Source organism: Pan paniscus, chromosome 18 (genome assembly GCF_029289425.2).
Source record: "Pan paniscus chromosome 18, NHGRI_mPanPan1-v2.0_pri, whole genome shotgun sequence".
Lineage (NCBI taxonomy): Eukaryota > Metazoa > Chordata > Mammalia > Primates > Hominidae > Pan > Pan paniscus.
Genome location: NC_073267.2, coordinates 30,197,232 through 30,216,461, shown reverse-complemented (window position 1 = coordinate 30,216,461; position 19,230 = coordinate 30,197,232). Strand labels below are relative to the sequence as shown.

The window sequence follows — 19,230 nt, the reverse complement described above, 5'->3', positions numbered from 1 at the left end:
GAGATGGAGGAGGGGGCTATGAGCCAAGGAAATGCAGGTGGCCTCTTGAAGCTAGAAAAAGCAAGAGAATGAATTCTTCTTAGAACTCCCAGAAGGAACCCATCCTTCTAGTCCATTTTAGGACATACAGTCTCTAGAACTATAAGAGAATAAATGTGTATTTTTAAAGCCACTATGTTTGGGGTAATTTGGTAGAGTAGCAATAGGAAGCTAATAGAGGGTAATTTTCCAAAGAAAAAGTGTGGACGCTGAGCAGCCAAAATCAATGAATGTCCCCCTACTCTTTTGAGCTTTTTGTAATCACGGTGGCCATGTTTCATAACTCTGAGTGGCGCCATCCAAACAGAATACAGTGTGAATGGTGCACCCCTGGAGCTGGGCAACATGCAGATCCTGGCCATGAAGATTACATGAGTTAATACTTGAAAACATTTTGAACAATGTCTGGTACATAGTAGTCAATAAAAATTAGCTGTTTTTATGTTGATATTGACATCATTGCATTGTCATCATCAACATTATCATCATCATTACAGCCCCTTTCTCTGGGTTAGTCTCCTCCTTTGCAAGATGAGAGGGTTAGCCCCAACAATCTGAGGTTCCTTCCAGTCTGATATTCTATAATCCCATGGTTCTTTGACTCTAAAACTGGTTTTGACTAGTTTGAGAAGTGCCACATCACACTGTGCTATTAAAATCATTCTATTTGCAGTCTTGGAGAAACACAAAAATACATCCGGAAACTAGGGTATCTCCTTCCCTTTGCACTGATTTTAATTCTCATGGATGGCAGTGAGATTTATCAATATGTTTGAAGAGGATATGAAAACCTAACACTTGCATGTATCATTTGTAGTCAGTTCTTCAACTTAAGCTCCCAATCAACCTTAAATGCATGTTTCTAGATTAATAGTCAGACCTGACGGAACTACATTAACAGATAGTTCAGCTCAAAAACCAATATAAGGGAAGAAACTATTATAGAAGCCAGAGGGATGAACAGAGAGATTGAAATCTTAAAGCTATTCATTTTTCAACGGTTAATATTGCCTAAAAGTGTTGGTATTAATTGTCTTGGAATCATTACATATACACTGGTCTCATCACTCAAGGAAATTTATTTTAACTTATCACCTTGCAGGCTGAGCTTGCATTTTCCGGGTTTCAGTGGCAAGGACAATTTAATACCATATCTTCAAAGTAATTTCATTTAAATTGTATTTTTGCACTTTCATTTTAAAGTGAGCGTGCCTGATAGTTGAGGAGCCCAAATTGCTCTGAGTCAACTAGTGAAACCTGATTGTGAAGACTTAATAAGAAAAATTTGAAAACTAACTTGAATCTCCATTTTTTCTCCATAGCCAAACACCTTCACTGGCTAAGAGTATAGGCCCTGGAATCAGACTGCCTGGGTTTTGATCCTAGAACCATCATTTTCTTTTCTCTTTCTTCTTCTTCTTTTTTTTTTTTTAGAATGAGTTTTGCTCTTGTTGCCCAGGCTGGAGTGTAATCTCCACTCACTGCAACCTCTGCCTCCCGGGTTCAAGCAATTCTCCTGCCTCAGCCTCCTGAGTAGCTGGGATTACAGGCATGCATCATCACACCCTGCTTATTTTGTATTTTTAGTAGAGACGGGGTTTCTCCATGTTGGTCAGGCTGGTCTCCGACTCCCGACCTCAGGTGATCTGCCCGCCTTTGTCTCCCAAAGTGCTGGGATTACGGGCAGGAGCTACGGCGCCTGGCCAGAACGATCATTTTCTAGCTGTGTGATCTTGGCCTAGTTACTTAACCTCTCCTTGCCTCAGTTTGCTCATCTGCAAACTAGGGATACTATTAATATTTACCTCATAGTGTTATTTAGGAGGATTAGATGAGATAGTATGTGTAAAGTGGTCAAAGTGGTGCCAGCACACAGTATGCACTCAAGAAATGTTAGCTACAATAAATGTTAGCTATTACCACTTTGTATATACAGTCCCATTAAGTCAAAGACATATAAGTCTAAGCATGGTGTCACTGCATCCCCCGCCCCCATAGTAGCTGTGAGCTTTGTAATCATGGAGGACAACTTGATGAGGACACTGACCAGTCCGATTTTCAGAAACATGAGAAATCTTCCTGAAGCCAGTCTATTACATGAAGGCAGCAAAATGAAGCATGTCAAATAATATATATTGCCCACGACTTTTGTAAGTCATCACTCAGATGTTGTTTCATTCATTCACTCATTCATTCATTTACTTACTCAAGGAGTACTTATTGAACTCCTACTCTGTGGCAGGCATTATGCTAGGTGCTGGGGACTCATTGGTAAACTACCTGGATATGGTCCTTTTCTTTTGGGAGCCTACTTGGTGATACAGACAAAAAAGTGAGTAATCAAAGTGAAAAATTTGAAAAATCACGATAAGTGATGTGGAAAATGGACAAGGTGCTCATGGGAATAGTGGGAAGAAGGGCTGTTTGAGATGAAAGAGTCCAGAGGGCAGTTTTCTCTGAGTAGGTAGCATTTAAACACACCTGAGGGGTGGGAAGCACCAGCCCATGAAGATGGAATTTCATTGCAACATTTCACAATCTTCCTCAACACTTTCTCTCAACACCTTAATGATCTATATTGTGTGATGGTGATGACTAACATTAAACAGAGATGGGGGCTGGGCATGGTGGCTCATGCCTGTGATCCCAGCACTTTGGGAGGCTGAGGTGGGTAGATCACTTGAGGCCAGGAGTTTGAGACCAGCCTGGCCAAAATGGTGAAACCCTGTCTCTACTAAAAACACAAAAAATTAGTTGGGTGTGGTGGCGGGCGCCTGTAATCCCAGCTACTTGGGAGTCAGAGGCATAAGAATTACTTGAACCCTGGGGGATGGAGGTTGCAGTAAGCCAAGATCATGTCACTGCACTCCAGCCTGGGTGACACAGTGAGACTCTGTCTCAAAAAAACAAACAAAAAAAAAAAACAACAAAGAGAGTTGGGAAGATTGACTATAGCCTGTGATTTTCGCTTCCACTTAGAGGTCTGTCCTTGGATGTCTCCTCATCTTTGCCTTGTGAGGTCTTATAATCTCTTTTACTTGCTCCCATGAGCACTGAAGGAACCAGACTTTATTTTGTGAGACAGAGTCTCACTCTGTCACCCAGGCTGGAGTGCAGTGGCACAATCTTGGATCACTGCAACTTCCACCTCCCAGGCTCAAGCAATCCTCCCACCTCAGCCTCCCAAGTAGCTGGGACCACAGGCACGTGCCACCACACCTGGCTAATTTTTGTATTTTTTTGGTAGAGACAAGCTTTCACCATGTCGGCCAGGCTGGTCTTAAACTCCTGACTTTAAGTGATCCTCCTGCCTCGGCCTCCCAAAGTGCTGGGATTACAGGTGTGAGCCACCGTGCCCAGCCCAGACTTTATTTTGTAGCTGATCTTCATAGGATTGGCTTGGATGCCTCCTCAGGTCCTACATAGGTAGATAAAATGAATCAGCACATGTTTAGTTACAAGTGGCAGAAAACCCAACACAAACTGGCTTGAACAAATAAAGGGGCTGGGTGCAGTGTGCAGTGGCTCATACCTGTAGTCCTAGAACTTTGGGAGGCTGAGATGGGCAGATCACTTGAGGTCAGGAGTTTGAGACCAGCCTGGCCAACAGTGAAACTACTTCTCTACTAAAAATACAAAAATTAGCCAGGCATGTTCACGCCTGCCTGTAATCCCAGCTACTGGGGAGGCTGAGGCATGAGAATCGCTTGAACGTGGGAGAGGGAGGTTGCAGTGAGCAGAGATCATGCCGCTGCACTCCAGGCTGGGTGACAGAGTGAGACCTTGTCTCAAAAAAAAAAAAAAAAAAAAAAAAAAGGAATTTATTGACTCCCATTACTGGAAAGTTCAGGGGTAGTGTTCAGATACAGCTGGATCCAGGATCTTCAACACTCTGGGTGGGAATCTGTCTCTTATCATGTTTTTGAACTTTGCTTTTCTTTGTGTTGGCTTCATTGAGAGACAGGCTCTATGCCTGCATGTGGTAGGTTCCAGCAGATCCTTGTGTATATCCTTCTAAGTTCAAGTCCAGAGTAAAGAAAGCTCTTCCCCTAATGCTCCACTCAAAGTTCTGGTTGACTCTGGTTAAATCACATGTCCAATCCAGAACCAGTGACTGCAGCTAGGCTAAGGTATGAATTGAAATTCATCACTCCTGGAACTTGGTGCAGTTAGCTTTGACTGAACCACATGAAGCAGGAATACAAGAGAGGTGGTTCTCCAGAGGAAGTTATGAATGATGAATAGCCACTGTGCTAGAATTATGGAGACTTATGTGTCAGCCGCCTTAAATCAAGGCTTAGTTTAAAATAGTTTAACACCAAAGCATTTTGTGTGCTACTCTTGGAATTGAAGAGTAAACATTGGAATTGAAGGGGTAAACATATTTCTGTAGGACCATAGAGGAAGAAAAAATCATTAAGGGGTAAACATATTTCTGTAGGACCATAGAGGAAGAAAAAAATCATTCTGGCTGAAACCTCATGAAGAAGGTGACATTTGAGTTGAACCAAAAAAAAAAAAAAAAAAGAATGTCTGCCCTTGGAAGTGCAGAAGGGCATTTCAGATGAAAGGACTGGTTTGAACAAAGGCAAAGAGACAGGAAATTACAAGGTTTTTTTGGAGGTTGTGGAAAGGCTGGGTGCAGTGGCTCATGCCTATAATCCCAGCACTTTGGGAGGCCGAGGTGGGTGGATCACTTGAGGTCAGGAGTTTGATACCAGCCTGGGCAACATGGTGAAACCCCGTCTCTACAAAAAATACAAAAAGCCAGATGTGGTGATGTGCACCTGTAATTCTAGCTACTTGGGTGGCTAAAACACGAGAATTGCTTGAACCTGGGGAGGTGGAGGTTGCAGCGAGCTGTGCCACTGCACTCCAGCCTGGGTGACAGAGCAAGACTCCATCTCCAAAAAACGAAAAAAAAAAAAAAAAAAAAAAGGGAGAAGGAACGTTGTGGAAAAAGATGCTGGAAAAGTTTGGATCCTGATGCAGAAGAAGTTGTATGTCCAAACTGTCTGAAGGTCATAAGAGTGACTGAAGGAAATAAGCAGCAGACACACAGGACACAAGTGCCTTTAATATTGGTGAAGGATGTAAGAGATTCGTTGCCTGAAGACACTTCCATAGATTAGGGGACATACTCAGTTGAAGTAGTATCTTAAGGACATGAACTTGGATGCAGAGGCCAGGATGGTTTGGAGTGGGGATTCCAGAGAAGTAGGATGGGAGATCAGTCAGGAGACTACAGCAACAGCTTATTTATCCCCTCAGGCCTGGGGACCTTGATCATTCCTGGATGGTTTATCTTTTATTCTTACTATTTTTTAGGCTGAATCCATTTTGCAAGGGTACCTGAATGATTCAGGATACAGTATCCAGGACCTGAAGAGCTTTCATTTGGTAGGACTTGGTGCAACCCTGTGTGCTATAAACATCACTGAAATCCCACTTATAAAGATCTCAGAATTCAGGTAACTAAAATATGAATGTGCAAAATGGCAAATGGGTTAATTCAGCCATCCATCCATCCATCCATCCATCCATCCATCCATCCAGATATTCCACCTCCTGACACTTGGCACCTTTCTGGGCTAAAATCCCACTGGGCTAATGGGATAAGCTGGATCTGCTGTCCCTGCTGAGCCTACTGTGCAGTGTGTGTGTGTATGTGTGTGTGTGTGTGTGTGTGTGTGTGTTTGTTTTTGGCTGAAGAGTCCAAGCTCATATTATATCCCTCCCTCTTTAACCACTACCAGGGTGGTAGTGGCCAGAATTGGGACCCTGCTCTGCAGCACACATGTCTTAGCCGAGTTTAAGAGGAAGGCTGAAGTTGTGTTTGGGGATCCCACTGAGTGGACCAGTTCTGTCTTGCAGGAGCTTGGGACCATTGCAGGTAAGACTCACCCTGAGCATACCTTTCTCTCCCTTTCCAAACTCAAATGTGGGGACACAAAATAAAACATTATCCTTGGCCATGTGTAGCAAATATCAGTGGCGTTACAGTAGAACCTACATTTCATGATTTGAAGTTGCAGAGGGTGGGTCTGCAAATCTGCTTTTAAAACAAGCTCTTTTGGAGATTCTTGTGTTCACTAAAGTTTGGAAAACCGCTAGTTTAGAATGTGATTTAATCGGCCCCTAAGTAGGTTTATACAAAATTTGAAAGTGTGTAAATTGAAGTTCCTTCTGGGCATGCGTTTCACTGTAGGAGGCCAATCAGGGCTAATGTGACCCACATTTTTTTTTTCTGAGTTGATGAAGGAACTTGATTCCCCAGTGTGATTTCCAGGGCCTTTTGTAAGGAATGATGCCTGCCTAGAACACTCAGATCTGAGCATTATGCAGCACCATTAACAAAACAAGCAGAGTTCTGATGGCTTGAAATAAACCCCCGTGATTCCTTTTTCTCCCCAGCTGGATTAACTAAGGCAGAGCTCCGGATGCTTGACAAGGATTTGATGCCATATTTCCAGCCATCAGCAATAAAATGCCTTCCTGATGAGATATTCAAAGTAGGTGCTCAGTTCTTCAAGGAGAAATGGGAGCTTGACCCCATTTCAAATCACACAGGGAAACAGGTGATGGGCCTTGGAATTTAGAGGCTTGTGACCAGGCTCTGCTGATGGGGTCAGAGGAGATCTGTGTGAGTTTAGGTGTTTTTAAAAAACATTTTTTCTTAAAATTACAATATGTAGTTTAATTATATTTATTTTTATGGTCATCTTCTCTTCTTCTAGCAGGTGGTACTGATTTTCTACTTATGGTGGTATGACAGGTTCATAAACCCTTACAAAAACCCCTGGGGACAGATATAGTTCAGAAATCAGAATTTCTCAGATTTTGAAAAGATCACCCTGTACATTTACTGTATGTAACTTCATACCCCCAGCAGTGTCTGGGGAAGCACCTTGTAAGCAAACACACTAATATTTCTGTGAAGAAATCTGTGACAAGCCACACTAATTGGAATAAATAGAGACTATAAATAAATAGCCTCACATTACTTCAGGTCAAGTTTTGCCGATAAATAAGTTTGACTTAAACTTTGGGGGAAAACTTGCAGTTTTCAGATTATTTTTGGACTTTGGAATTGCAGATGAGGGATTGTGGACCTCTGTAACATTTCCTTTTAAGATATAATTAAATAAAAATATTTTAGTTGATTTAGGTCAGGCATGGTGGCTCACACCTGTAATCCCAACATTTTGGGAGGCTGAGACAGGCCAATCACCTGAGGTCAGGAGTTTGAGACCAGACTGGCCAACATGGTGAAACCCGGCCTCTATGAAAAATACAAAATTAGCTGGGCGTGGTGGTGGATGCCTGTAATCCCAGTTACTTGGGAGGCTGAGGCAGGAGAATCACTTGAACCCGGGAGACAGAGGTTGCAATGAGCCAAGACCACACCATTGCACTCCAGCCTGGGCAACAAGAGCGAAACAATCTCTCTCTCTCTATATATATTTTCTATACATATATATTTTTAGTTGATTTAAAGAAAAGTATTAGGAAAATCACAAGAAGACAGGTGAAAAACTGCTATGAAAAAATTGAGAGGGTGAAATTGGATCATTTGAAGGAAGGGAAGCAGGGTATCTAATGACCTTGCAACCCTTTTTTCTGTCTGTATACAAGATTAGGGGAGTGTTTGGTGGGAATAGTCTGCTCTGATGAGGAGGCAGTGATTCTGGTGTTCCTGTTTGCTGCGTAATGTGGGAACACATTTTGTCCAGCACTTCTGGATAAAACACACAAACCAGGCTCGACAAACTCCCCCAGTGCCACATCACTTGTTCATTTCAAGAAAGATAGCCGAGGCCGGGGGCAGTGGCTCACACTTGTAATCCCAGCACTTTGGGAGGTTGAGGAGGGTGGATCACAAGGTCAGGAGATTGAGACCATCGTGGCTAACATGGTGAAACCCTGTCTCTACTAAAAATACAAAAAAATTAGCTGGGGTGGTCACGTGTGCCTGTAGTCCCAGCTACTTGGAAGGCTGAGGCAGGAGAATGGCATGAACCTGGGGGGCGGAGCTTGCAGTGAGCCAAGATCGCTCCACTACACGCTAGCCTGGGCGACAGAGCGAGACTCTGTCTCAAAAAAAAAAAAGAAAGCCGACCTTCAATCACTTCAGCATCCTGGACAGTTCCGAGCACATTGCAGGCATAATAGCTGTTTGAGGGCAATAAATAGCAGTCCTCAAAGCCATTGAGCAAATACCTACTTCCCCTCTGGGGCACTCTGCATGGGACAAGCAGCTTGGTCTTGGATGCTGGCATTTTGCTAAGCACTTTCTCTTGGTCTTGTTTGGAGTGCTGTTGTGCTGCTTCCTTGTACAGGTATTTATCTATTCCAGAAATCCCTACTGATCACCTACATTGTGGCAGGCTCCAGGGTAGGTGCACCTAAGAATGCACAGGTGAAGGGGTTATCACATAGTGCCTTCAGGGGCCTAAAAGGTAACATAAGGTGCAGTAGGCTGGGTAGAGACCGAAGTGAACTGGAGAGCCCTGTCTAAATGTGGAGGCTGCTTCTCATTCCTAGCACATTCGTGCAGTGTGGCCATGTGGGCCCAGGATTGCTGAATTTTCCTTTTCACTTTTTTCGAGAAGAAGTCAGAAATCTTCATTTTCATATGGAATTGCTTGATAATTAAATGTTGGCAGCCAATCTGAATTTATTTTTGAAAACACAGTGCCGTAGGCCTAGAGATTCAATCTGGCCTGTGGGTCGCAAGTCAGCAACATTGATAAAAGAGATAATTTTTAGAATACAGACTCTGTGTTAATGGTATATGGAAGCCAAAAAAGTACCTCTGTGACCACCCCACCGTGTGTGTGTGTGTGTGTGTGTGTGTGTGTGTGTGTGTGTAGTGAGAGGAGAGGAGGTGATGCTGAATTTTAATTTTTTTGAGACAAAGTCTCACTCTGTTGCCCAAGGGAGTGCAGTGGCACAATGATGGCTCCCTGCACCCTTGATCCCCTGGGCTCAAGCAATCCTCTCACATCAGCCTCAGTAACTAGGACTACACACTTGGCTAATTAAAAAAACTTTTTGTAGAGAAGGGGGGTCTCACTGTGTTGCCCAGGCTGGTCTCGAACTCCTGAGCTCCGTTAATCATTCTGCCTCAGCCTCCTAAAGTGCTGGGATTGTAGGCATGCGCCATGGCACTTGACCGACCAGATGCTGAATCTTGGAGAACAGCTGGCGATGAAGAAGAAACAGTGTTCCAGGCAGAAGGAGGTGCACAGAAAGATGCTGCCTCTAGGGAACTGTAAATATTGGCACCCACTCTCCTGGAGTGAAGAATGCCATGTGTGAGGCTGGAGAGGTGGGCAGAGTTTTTTCCAGGAGCCTGAACTGTGTTCTGGAGTGGGGTTCCTGGAAGGGCTTTACACAGAGGGATATGATTCCAGGGAAGTATCTACCTGGACAAAAGAGGAGGAGAGGGTGACTGACAGGAGAGGAAGGGATGAGGGAGCATAAGCATCTTTCCCAGATTCTTCAGGGCCTTTAGAAAATAAACATGATGATATAGAGTCCCCTTCGTATTCCAGTCCCATTGGAACGAGTCACCAAGTCCTTTGATCTGGAAGTGACTTCAGAAGACACCTTGTTCACAGTCCTTGAAGACATAGTCTGGCCGGCAGAATTTCCATAGCAGATATCACCAGTAGATGACTGCATTTTCCCTCCATGGAGCCCTCACAGAGCTCATCACATGGTGCTCAGGCAGTCAAACCAAAGGATCAGAATCAGTCAGCAGAGGAGATGAGTTCTCTATGCTGTCTCACATTTATCCCCAAAGCCCAGGGAGGCTGTGTAATTTCTTCAAGGTGACACAGCAAGTATGTGGCAGAGCAGGGGCTCAAATTCAGGCCTCTGATCTTTAAGGCCTGTGTTTCCCCCTCCACATCAGTGTTTCAGGAGGTGGAAGACTTGAAGCACTGGGAAGCTGTCTTGCATTGCATTAAACAACATTGCCGCATAGGGAGGAAATCATGCTTCCCTTTTCAACTCTCCATTAGTACTTCTAAATACCTCAAGAAGGAAGTGTCAATTTAACCCTGTATAATACATTTTATATTCTCTCTCTCTCTCTTTTTCTTCAAGAGGCCAGGGGTTCAGATATTGTTGGCGGACAAATCTAGCTAGGATTCAACAATATTGTTTTATTTTTATTTTGCGGCTCCTATTTAATGCTTGCTTATGGCAAGTCTGCCGGCTTTCCGTTTTTGGAAACTTCCATTTTAAATTTTCTATTTTTAAATGCATTTATTTTGGTAGTGCAAGAGTGATCTAATTTTAAGGAAATATCTTAAAGAGGACCACACATGATACACACAAGGGGATGGCAAAGTTGTGTGCATCCTGCGCGGACGCCCGAGATGTGGGAAATCCGGGGAGGGGCCCCGTGTGAGGGTGCTGCCCCTTTGCCTCCTGCAGGAGCTGTCCGCGGAGCAGATCGCCTCCCTGGGTCCGGAGAACGCCGCGGCGGTGACCCACGCCCAGCGCCGGCGGCTCAGTTCACTGCAGCTGCAGAGCCTCCAGCAGGCGCTAGATGGCGCCAAGACTCACTCCTGGCAGGACGCGCCCGCTAGCGCCGGTCCCACTAGAACCTCATCCTCGCGTTCTCCCGCAGGTGAGCGGAGCCGCCCTCTGCCCCGCGTCCCAGCCCCACTCTCCTTCCTTGTCCTCCCTGTCAGGCCTGGGGTGGGGAGGTTCTTAAGATTCAGAGCGAGGTCTCTGACAGTCACTGGGGATTCTGCCCTCAGTGAAAAACCCAAAGTCCCTATCAAGCTTCCCTACCAAGCTTCAGAATTAGTGATTCTCAACTATGGCTGCCCTTGGGTGGGGGGCATTAAACATCTTCCAGTTCTCCCGCCCCTACCCAGGACGCATAACATCAGAAACTCAGGACTAATTTCATTTTAGCCGCTCCTTTGCAAACTCCCTCCTCACTATCCAATAATAATGAACTATTATTATTATTATTATTATTATTATTTTGACTCAGAGTCTCGCCCTGTCGCCCAGGCTGGAGTGCAGTGCCACGATCTCGGCTCACTGCAACCTCCACCTCCCAGGCTCAAGCGATCCTCCCACCTCAGCCTCCCAGTAGCTAGGATCACAGGTGTGTGCCACCATACCTGGTTAATTTTTGTATTTTTAGTAGAGATGGGGCTTCACCATGTTGGCCAAGCTGGTCTTGAACTCCTGACCTCAGGTCATCTGCCCACCTCAGCCTCCCAAAGTGTTGGGATTACAGGCGCGAGCCACCAAGCCTGGCCTGTCCAATATTAATTAATTCAACCCATGTTTACTGGGCACCTGCTATGTTCCAAGTCTGCAGTAGGGGCTGGGAATACAGAGGTGAGCAAGATAGATAAGGCCCTCTTGTAAATGAAGAAGATATTTCAAATCTGACAAGACCAGGGAGGGTGATAGTGACTGAGGGCTGAGCTAAGATAGAGAAGCCTCCCCAGGGAGTGGCATTGGATCCTGGGAACATGGCCTTCTTTCCTTTTTCTCCCCCATGCCTTTCTTACAGCTCTCCCCATTTCCCCTTCACTTTCTCACTTCTTTATGGTGCCTTCTGTTCTTAACACCACATTTGGACCATGCTCTGGGGAGATAGCTTCTAACAAGATGGGGAACAGAGATGTTCCCTGCCCTCATTGAGCTCTCGGTGCAGCCTGGCGGGGAGGGAAGACATGTACCCTGGTGAACATGAGGCAGGTGCTGGGTGCTGAGATGGGGAACACACATGGGTCAGAAAACCTCCTAAAGTCAGTGATGTCTCAGGTGAGACACAAGGTGAGAAGAAGATGTGCTTAGCGAGGTAGACAGTGTCTCAGGAATAGGTACCGGCATGGGCAAGTGCCCAGAGAAGTCAGAGGACTTGGTGCTTGACTAAAACCTCCACTCCACCTTTTCCTGACTTGAATGTCTCCCTATCCTGCCTTCACATAGGGATGGTGAATTGGAGTATTCCCCATTTCTGCAGCCAAAAGTGGCCAGAGGTGGCACTTGAAAACATAAATCATGCCTTTTGATGTATTATATTATTACTTTAAAACACTTTTCATTGAGGCTGGGCACATTGGCTCATGCCTGTAATCCTAGCACTTTGGGAGGCCGAGGTGGGCGGATCACCTGAGGTCAGGAGTTTTGAGACCAGCCTGGCCAACATGGCAAAACCCCGTCTCTACTAAAAATACAAAAATTAGCCGGGTGTGGTGGGGGGCACCTGTAATCCCAGCTATTCAGGAGGCTAAGGCAGGAGAGTTGCTTGAACACTGGGGGCAGAGGTTGCAGTGAGCTGAGATCATGCCAGTTCACTCCAGCCTGGGCAAAAGAGCAAAACTCCATCACAAACAAACAAACAGCAACAAAAAAAAACTTTGCATTGAAATATGATATGCATATATTTAAAAGTTATTTGTAAATGTTATAGCGTTTTGCATGAATAGATAATATGTGCAATAGATAATGCACAGGGTTCCAAATATATAAAGTCTGAAAGGCATGTGGTGAAACCTTGTCCTCCAGCCCCTGTCCCCCAGCCACCCTGTTCCCTCCCCAGAGGCAACCAATGTTAGCAGCTTCTTGTGTATTTGTCCAGAGATATTCTATGCATACACAGCAAATCAAATATAGATGATCTCTGCACTTTTCACAAAAGCTTATTATACACCTTATTCTGCACCTTGTATTTTTCACCTAACCATATACTTTGGAGGGAGTTCTGTATCTGTGCACAGGAGCTGTGCCATTGTTGGTTTTATGGCTATGCCATAACTGTATTCAACCAGAGGTCTGTAGATGGACCTTGCAGTTGTTTCTATTTTTTTTTTTTTTTTTTTTTGCTGTTATGAACAATGCTGCAGCTCCTGACCTGATATAATTTGCATCTGTGCAGTATGTCTGTAGGATAAACTCTTCAAAGTGAGATTGCTAGATCACAGGGTCTGCATTTATAATTTTGATGGATGTTGGTCGGATGTGGCAGCTTATGCCTGTAATCCCAGCACTTTGGGAGGCTGAGGCAGGTGGATCACTTGGGGTTAGAAGTTTGAGATGAGCCTGGCCAACATGGTGAAACCCCGTCTCTACTAAAAATGCAAAAATTAGCCAGGTGTGGTGGCACATGCCTTAGTCCCAGTTACTAGGGAAGCTGAGGCAGAGGAATCGCTTGAACCTGGGAGACAGAGGCTACAGTGAGCCGAGATGGCGCCATTGCACTCCATCCTGGGTGACAGAGCGAGACTCTGTCTTCAATTTTTTTTTTTAATGGATGTTGTCAAATCCCCTGCAGAAAGGTGTGACCAGTTTTCCCTTGAAACAGCAGTGTCAGAAAGTGATGAGGGCCCCTTAAAAAGATGTTCCCTGCATGTCCCTGGCTGGGCAAGATCCTGGATGCCCCTCCTTCATTCACCCCAAGGGCCTAAGTGAGGGCTGCCATTGGATGATCCCTTCCTATGGACCAGAGCCCTAATCTTTTCTTTCCTAAAGTTGCTTAATCATCGGAATCACCTGGGAGAGATGCTTAAAATACAAATTCCTGGGTCTCCTGGCAGACTTGCTAAATCAGAATCTCCAGGGGATCCTGGAATTGGTGTTTCTAACAAGCTCCCTAGTACATGTTGACTGACACAATCTCATTTAATTCTCACTCCCCCACCCCTCCTCCTCTTTGGGGGTCATTGTTCCCATTTAAGAGATGAACAAATCAAGGCTCTGCATCAAGTGGTCCCAGAGAGAGACTCGGGGAGTTGGACATGATGTGTCTACCTTCTGCTTGCTGCCAGAACTTCATGTGTACTCTTATTTTGTATTTGCTTTTAGGAGCTCTCCAGTCGTGGGGTCTTTGGCTTGGTTGTCCCCTGCTGGTTCTAATGGCCAAGCTCCTGTGGTGAGTGGCCTGAGCGCATCGTCCTGTGTTGCCCCAAGCAGCTGGCCAACGTGTGTAGAGACAGGATGCTCCAGATGGTGGGACACCGTTCCCTGGATCCAGACCCTCATCTAGGGCAGGGAAAGCCTGGGGCCTTGATGGTGAAAATGCACCCCAAATGAAAAATAATTATTAAAAATGATCTTGCAAATTATTTTTAATTTTTTTAAATTTTAATTTTTGTTAGTACATAGTAGGTATATATATTTATGGGGTACATGAGATGTTTTGATACAGGCATGCGATGTGTAATAATCGCATCATGTAAAATGGGGTATCCATTACCTCAAACCTTTATCCTTTGTGTTACAAACAATCCAACTGTACTCTTTTAGTTATTTTAAAATGTGCGATTAAATTACTATTGACTATAGGGTCGGGTGCAGTGGCTCACGCCTGTAATCCCAGCACTGTGGGAGGTCGAAGCAGGTGGATCACCTGAGGTCAGGAGTTCAAGACCAGCCTGGCCAACATGGTGAAACCCCATCTCTATAAAAATACAAAAATTAGCTGGACATGGTGGTGTGCGCCTGTAATTCCAGCTACTCGGGAGGCTGAGGCAGGAGAATCGCTTGAACTGAGGAGGCAGAAGTTGCAGTGGGCAGAGACCATGCCACTGCCCTCTAGCCTGGGTGACAGAGTGACTTTATCTCAAAAAAAAGAAATTACTGTTGACTCTAGTCATCCTGTTGTGCTATGGAAGAGTAGGTCTTACTCATCTTTCTGTTTTTTTTTTTGTACCCATTAACCATCTGCCTCCTCCCCACCAACTCTCCCATTACCCTTCCCAGCCTCTGTTCACTGTCCTTCTACTCTATCTCCATGGGTTTAATTGTTTTGATTTTTGATCTTGCAAATTCTTAAGCCCACTCATCTCCTCAGCAGGAAGCCCTTCTCTGTCCCATTGCAGCCTCTTTTGTTTTCCAGCTTGGAGACAGAGAACCTGTGGGGAAGGAAGGGTGTTTTCTGTTAACAGCACGAGACCCTTACAATCAAGTTGCTGCCCTCACTTTAGAGAGATACCAGAGAGAGGCAGTGCAAGAAAAGGCACCATTTTAGCCAGGGCCTCATCTAGTTTCTACTTGGGCTTAATTTCACTTTCTTGAAGCTACAGGCTACATTGGATTTCTCCTCTACGATATTTAGCAGAGCTGAAATAAATGAATCCCTGAGCAGAAGCCAGTATTCTTGCCTGATTGCTGGGACTAATTGATGTTTTGGTGGGCACTGCATTGGTTGGAAATTAAAACATTTAACATGGCTCAACGTTAAATCAATTTAAAAATACATTTTTCAGGTGTCTTCCATTTCCTTGGGACTCAGCTGAATGGATGGCTGTGAAGTTATCATTAAACTCTCAAAATATTCCCTGTTTTTGGTGGAGATGGTGGTGGCTCTTCTGGTTTTAAGTTGCTCTGGGCTTTGGGGAATTGGTTGAAATAAAAAATAAAAGTACATTGGGTAAGTCAGTCACTGATGTGATCCTGGCGGCCTGAGAAAACTCCACCCACTGGCTCGATCCTGCTAGAATGAAGTTACTTCCGGGAATTGCCAGGATGTTTTTAGCCTTAGGTTTAGGAAGTCAGGGCTCAGGGAAGGGGGGCAGCAGCGGTGTTTGCAAACACCTTCTCGAAGACAGCATCACAGCTGCGTGTCAGGGCGTTTCCCTGGTGGCATCCTAGGTGCTTCTGTTCTGCCATCAGCACACCTTGGGTTCTCCTCCTAGTCACCTAACCACAGTAGACATCTCATCTGGAGGTAAGAAAACTGCATGTTTCTGAAAATCTTGGTGTCCCTAAAAGGCGGTGGATTTTACAAAGCGTCATGAGTAGGTGTTGCAGAGGCTGGAGTGTATTTTCAGAGGTCACGTGGTTTTATAGAAAACTAAGACTGCAGTGTGAAAGGTGTGATCCTGCACGTGTTATTTAATGTCTGACTTGGTTTTCCTTCATCCTGGCAGGGAAGTGGCAGCAAATGGGTGCTCCTCAGGTACAGAACATTAATTTTTTTGTTTTTGTTTTTGAGATGGAGTCTCACTCTGTCACCCAGGCTGGAGTGGAGTGGCATGATCTTGGTTCGCTGCAACATCCACCTCCCGGGTTCAAGTGATTCTCCTGCCTCAGCCTCCTGAGTAGCTGGGATTACAGGCATGCGTCACCATGCCCAGCTAAGTTTTGCATTTTTGGTGGAGATGGGATTTCACCACGTTGGCCAGGCTGGTCTTGAACTCCTGGCCTCAAGTGATCCGCCTGCCTTGGCCTCCTAAAGTGCTGAGATTACAGGCATGAGCCACTGTGCTTGGTCCAGAACATTAATTTTCTTACAAACAGCAGCCCCCAGTTTAGCTGGGCTGGACCAGCTGCTTGGAGAGGGGTTCTTGATGAGAACGTGTCTGCACAGACTCCCATGAGGATGTCCTTGGATCTCAATCGGTATTCTCACTTTCTGCCGGTCTTGGATTATCCTGGACAAGAAAAAGCAAACAGTAACAAAATCCACTCTCCTGCGAGTCAGGCTTCACACTGCCAACTTCATGTAGCTTTTGTATTTCATCTCTTTCTGATCTAATTCCTGTTTCTTTCCTCCCATCTTGAATAATGACTCCCATTACAGAGGGCTGACTCTGGGTCAGGCTGTCTAAGGGCTTTCACTGTGTCATTAGCTCATTTCATTGTGGCCATGCTCCTGCTGGGTAGGCACTGTTAGGATTCCCATTTTCCAGATGAGGGGACAGAGTGTGAGAGAGGTTAAGGAGCTCTTGTCTAAGCTTCCCAGATAGGACAAATTTGAATCCTGACTTCTTTATCTCTGCACTGTGCTGCCTCCTGGATGGGTGTCCTTTAACTTTTCTAATAAGTCAGATCAGAGAGAGATTCTGTAAATCCCTTCACCTCCTCCTCTGGCGGGAGGACAGTTTGCCTCACAGCACATATAATTGGTGATCACCCCAGGCAGGAAGACAAATCTAGCTGATGCCCTGCAGGAACCCCAGGGTCTCAGGTTGAAATGTGCAGTCCTTTGCATGCAGGAAAGCAGCAGGTCACGCTGGCAGGTGCTGCTCCCATTCACCTTTCAATGTCAGCTCTCCTGATGGATTTCTAGCCTCCATCCTTCACAGCCCTCCTCAGCTGAAGGCAGGGATCACTGGCACTTGTATGCAGATCACAGCATGTTGGCTTTGGTTCTTATCAGTCAGGACCTGTGCCATTCTGGCTTCTAAATTTTTTGAATATCACCCCAGTTAGATCCTTTTGCAGAATCTCTACCTTCAGGCCCACTCCAGACACCAAGCCTGGCTTGATGGGGGCTGCAACTTCAGCCTAACATCCAGTGGAACTTACAATGAAGTTATCTTCTCTAGTCCTGGTACCCAGGGGTTCAGCCACAGCTGCTTGTGATGGGCTGTACTACCAAACAGAGGTTACTGTGTCTTGGGGCATGTGTGTGTTTACTCTGCTTTACTGAAGTCATGGAAGAGAGTTACAACACAGTAAACAACTTAATATTCAATACTAGGCATTTTTTGTCCTTAAAAGTCCTTTGCCCACTTTTGCCTCTTGAGGGGCCTTTAGAAATATTGGGCCAGGCGTGGTGGCTCATACCTATAATCTTAGCACTTTGGGAGGCTGAGGCAGGAGGATCACTTGAGGTCAGGAGTTCATGTCCAGCATGGGCAACATAGGGAAATCCTGTCCCTACCAAAAAAAAAAAAAAAAAAAAAAAAAAGGTTGGGGGCAGTGGGTGGGTCACTCCTGTAATCCCAGTATTTTAGGAGGCTGAGGCGGGCAGGTATCTGAGCTCAGGAGTTCAAGACCAGCCTGGGCAACATGGTGAAACCTCGTCTCTAGTAAAATACAAAAAATTAGCTGGGAGTGGTTGCACGTGCCTGTAGTCCCAGCTACTTGGGAGGCTAAGCAGGAGAATTGCTTGAACCTGGGGGGTGGAGGTTGCAGTGAGCTGAGATTGCACCACTACATCTGAGTCTGGGCAACAGAGTGAGACTCTGTCTCCAAAAAAAGAAAAATTAGCCCCCGCCTGGTGGCACACACCTGTAGTCCCAGCCACTCAGGAGGCTGAAGTGGGAGGATCGGTTGAGCCCAGAATTTTGAGGCTGCAATGAACTATGATTGTGCCACTGCACTCCAGCCTGGGTGATGGGATGATCTATATCTATCTGTATATGAGATATATATCTCTCATATATGAGAGATATATATCTCATATACAGAAAAGCGTAATACAAACTACCTATGGTATTGGAAGAATCCCAGGAATCGTTGGAGGTCTTGAATGAATTTGAAGAGGGTACTCAGTTCAAGACTACTTTAAGACACACATTTTGTAGATGTCCCAACTAGACACTGTGTGGCCTGGGAATATAGATGTAGATAGATATCTATATCTATCTGTATATGAGACATATAGCTCTCATATCTTATATATATGAGATATATTTCATATATATAAGAAAATAATATATGAGATACGTATAACTCATGTATATGATAATATATCATATATAAGATAATATATGAGATATATATCAAAGATTATATTTAGATATATAATATATCTAGATTATATTTAGATATATAAGCTATATATAATCTTATATATGATATATATTTCTTATAAATATATTATAACATAATATAATTGAAAAAAAGTAAACATTGCAGAATTCCCAGGCCACACAGTATCTAGTTGGGACATCTACAAAGTGTGTGTCTTAAAGTAGTCTTGAACTGAGTACCCTCTTCAAATTCATTCAAGACCTCCAACTATTCCTGGGATTCTTCCAATACCATAGGTAGTTTGTATTACGCTTTTCTGTTGTCGCTTCCCCGATTACTGATTGTTTCAGAAAGAGACATGGGCTTGGCTGATCCATGCAGATATCTGCAGCTTGCCAGCAGCTGAAGTCTTTATTTGCCTTTATCTCCGTTGTGGCCTCTGATGAGCCAGACTACAGAGATGCTGATGAAATCTGGGAGGCAATGGTGGAGGCTGTAGTTTCCCAGGAGAACTCTGGCCCTGGGGAATTCCTTCCAGTCTCTGAGTCCCTGTGGCACATCTCCATGTGTGGCAAACTAGGTGATTGCTCCTAGTGATTCTGCTTAGTTCCTTTATTAGAATTATAAGCTTTTTGCCATGTGACTTTGTAGTACATCTCAATAGGTAGAGTCTAATTCCTTGCCCTTCTAACTTTGGGCTTTGGTCATTGGAATGTGAGCAGA

General features: G+C 44.8%; 1 protein-coding gene across 3 annotated transcripts in view; it reads left to right on the top strand.

Annotated features, from left to right (window-relative positions):
* Positions 1 to 18,400, top strand: part of LOC129394095 (otoancorin-like) — a 44,501-nt gene extending 26,101 nt beyond the window's left edge. Inside the window, exons 5-10 of one of the 3 annotated variants that reach the window (XM_063597428.1) lie at positions 5,368 to 5,510; positions 5,796 to 5,932; positions 6,454 to 6,551; positions 10,486 to 10,681; positions 13,888 to 13,954; positions 15,291 to 18,400. In XM_063597428.1, the coding sequence (XP_063453498.1) occupies positions 5,368 to 5,510; positions 5,796 to 5,932; positions 6,454 to 6,551; positions 10,486 to 10,681; positions 13,888 to 13,954; positions 15,291 to 15,402 (753 nt within the window). In that variant the 3' untranslated portion in view covers positions 15,403 to 18,400. Of the gene's footprint in view, positions 1 to 5,367; positions 5,511 to 5,795; positions 5,933 to 6,453; positions 6,552 to 10,485; positions 10,682 to 13,887; positions 14,957 to 15,290 lie in introns of those variants that run through there. The other 2 variants (XR_010110208.1, XM_063597429.1) reach the window with 2 other exon arrangements.
* The last annotated feature ends 830 nt before the right edge of the window (positions 18,401 to 19,230 follow it).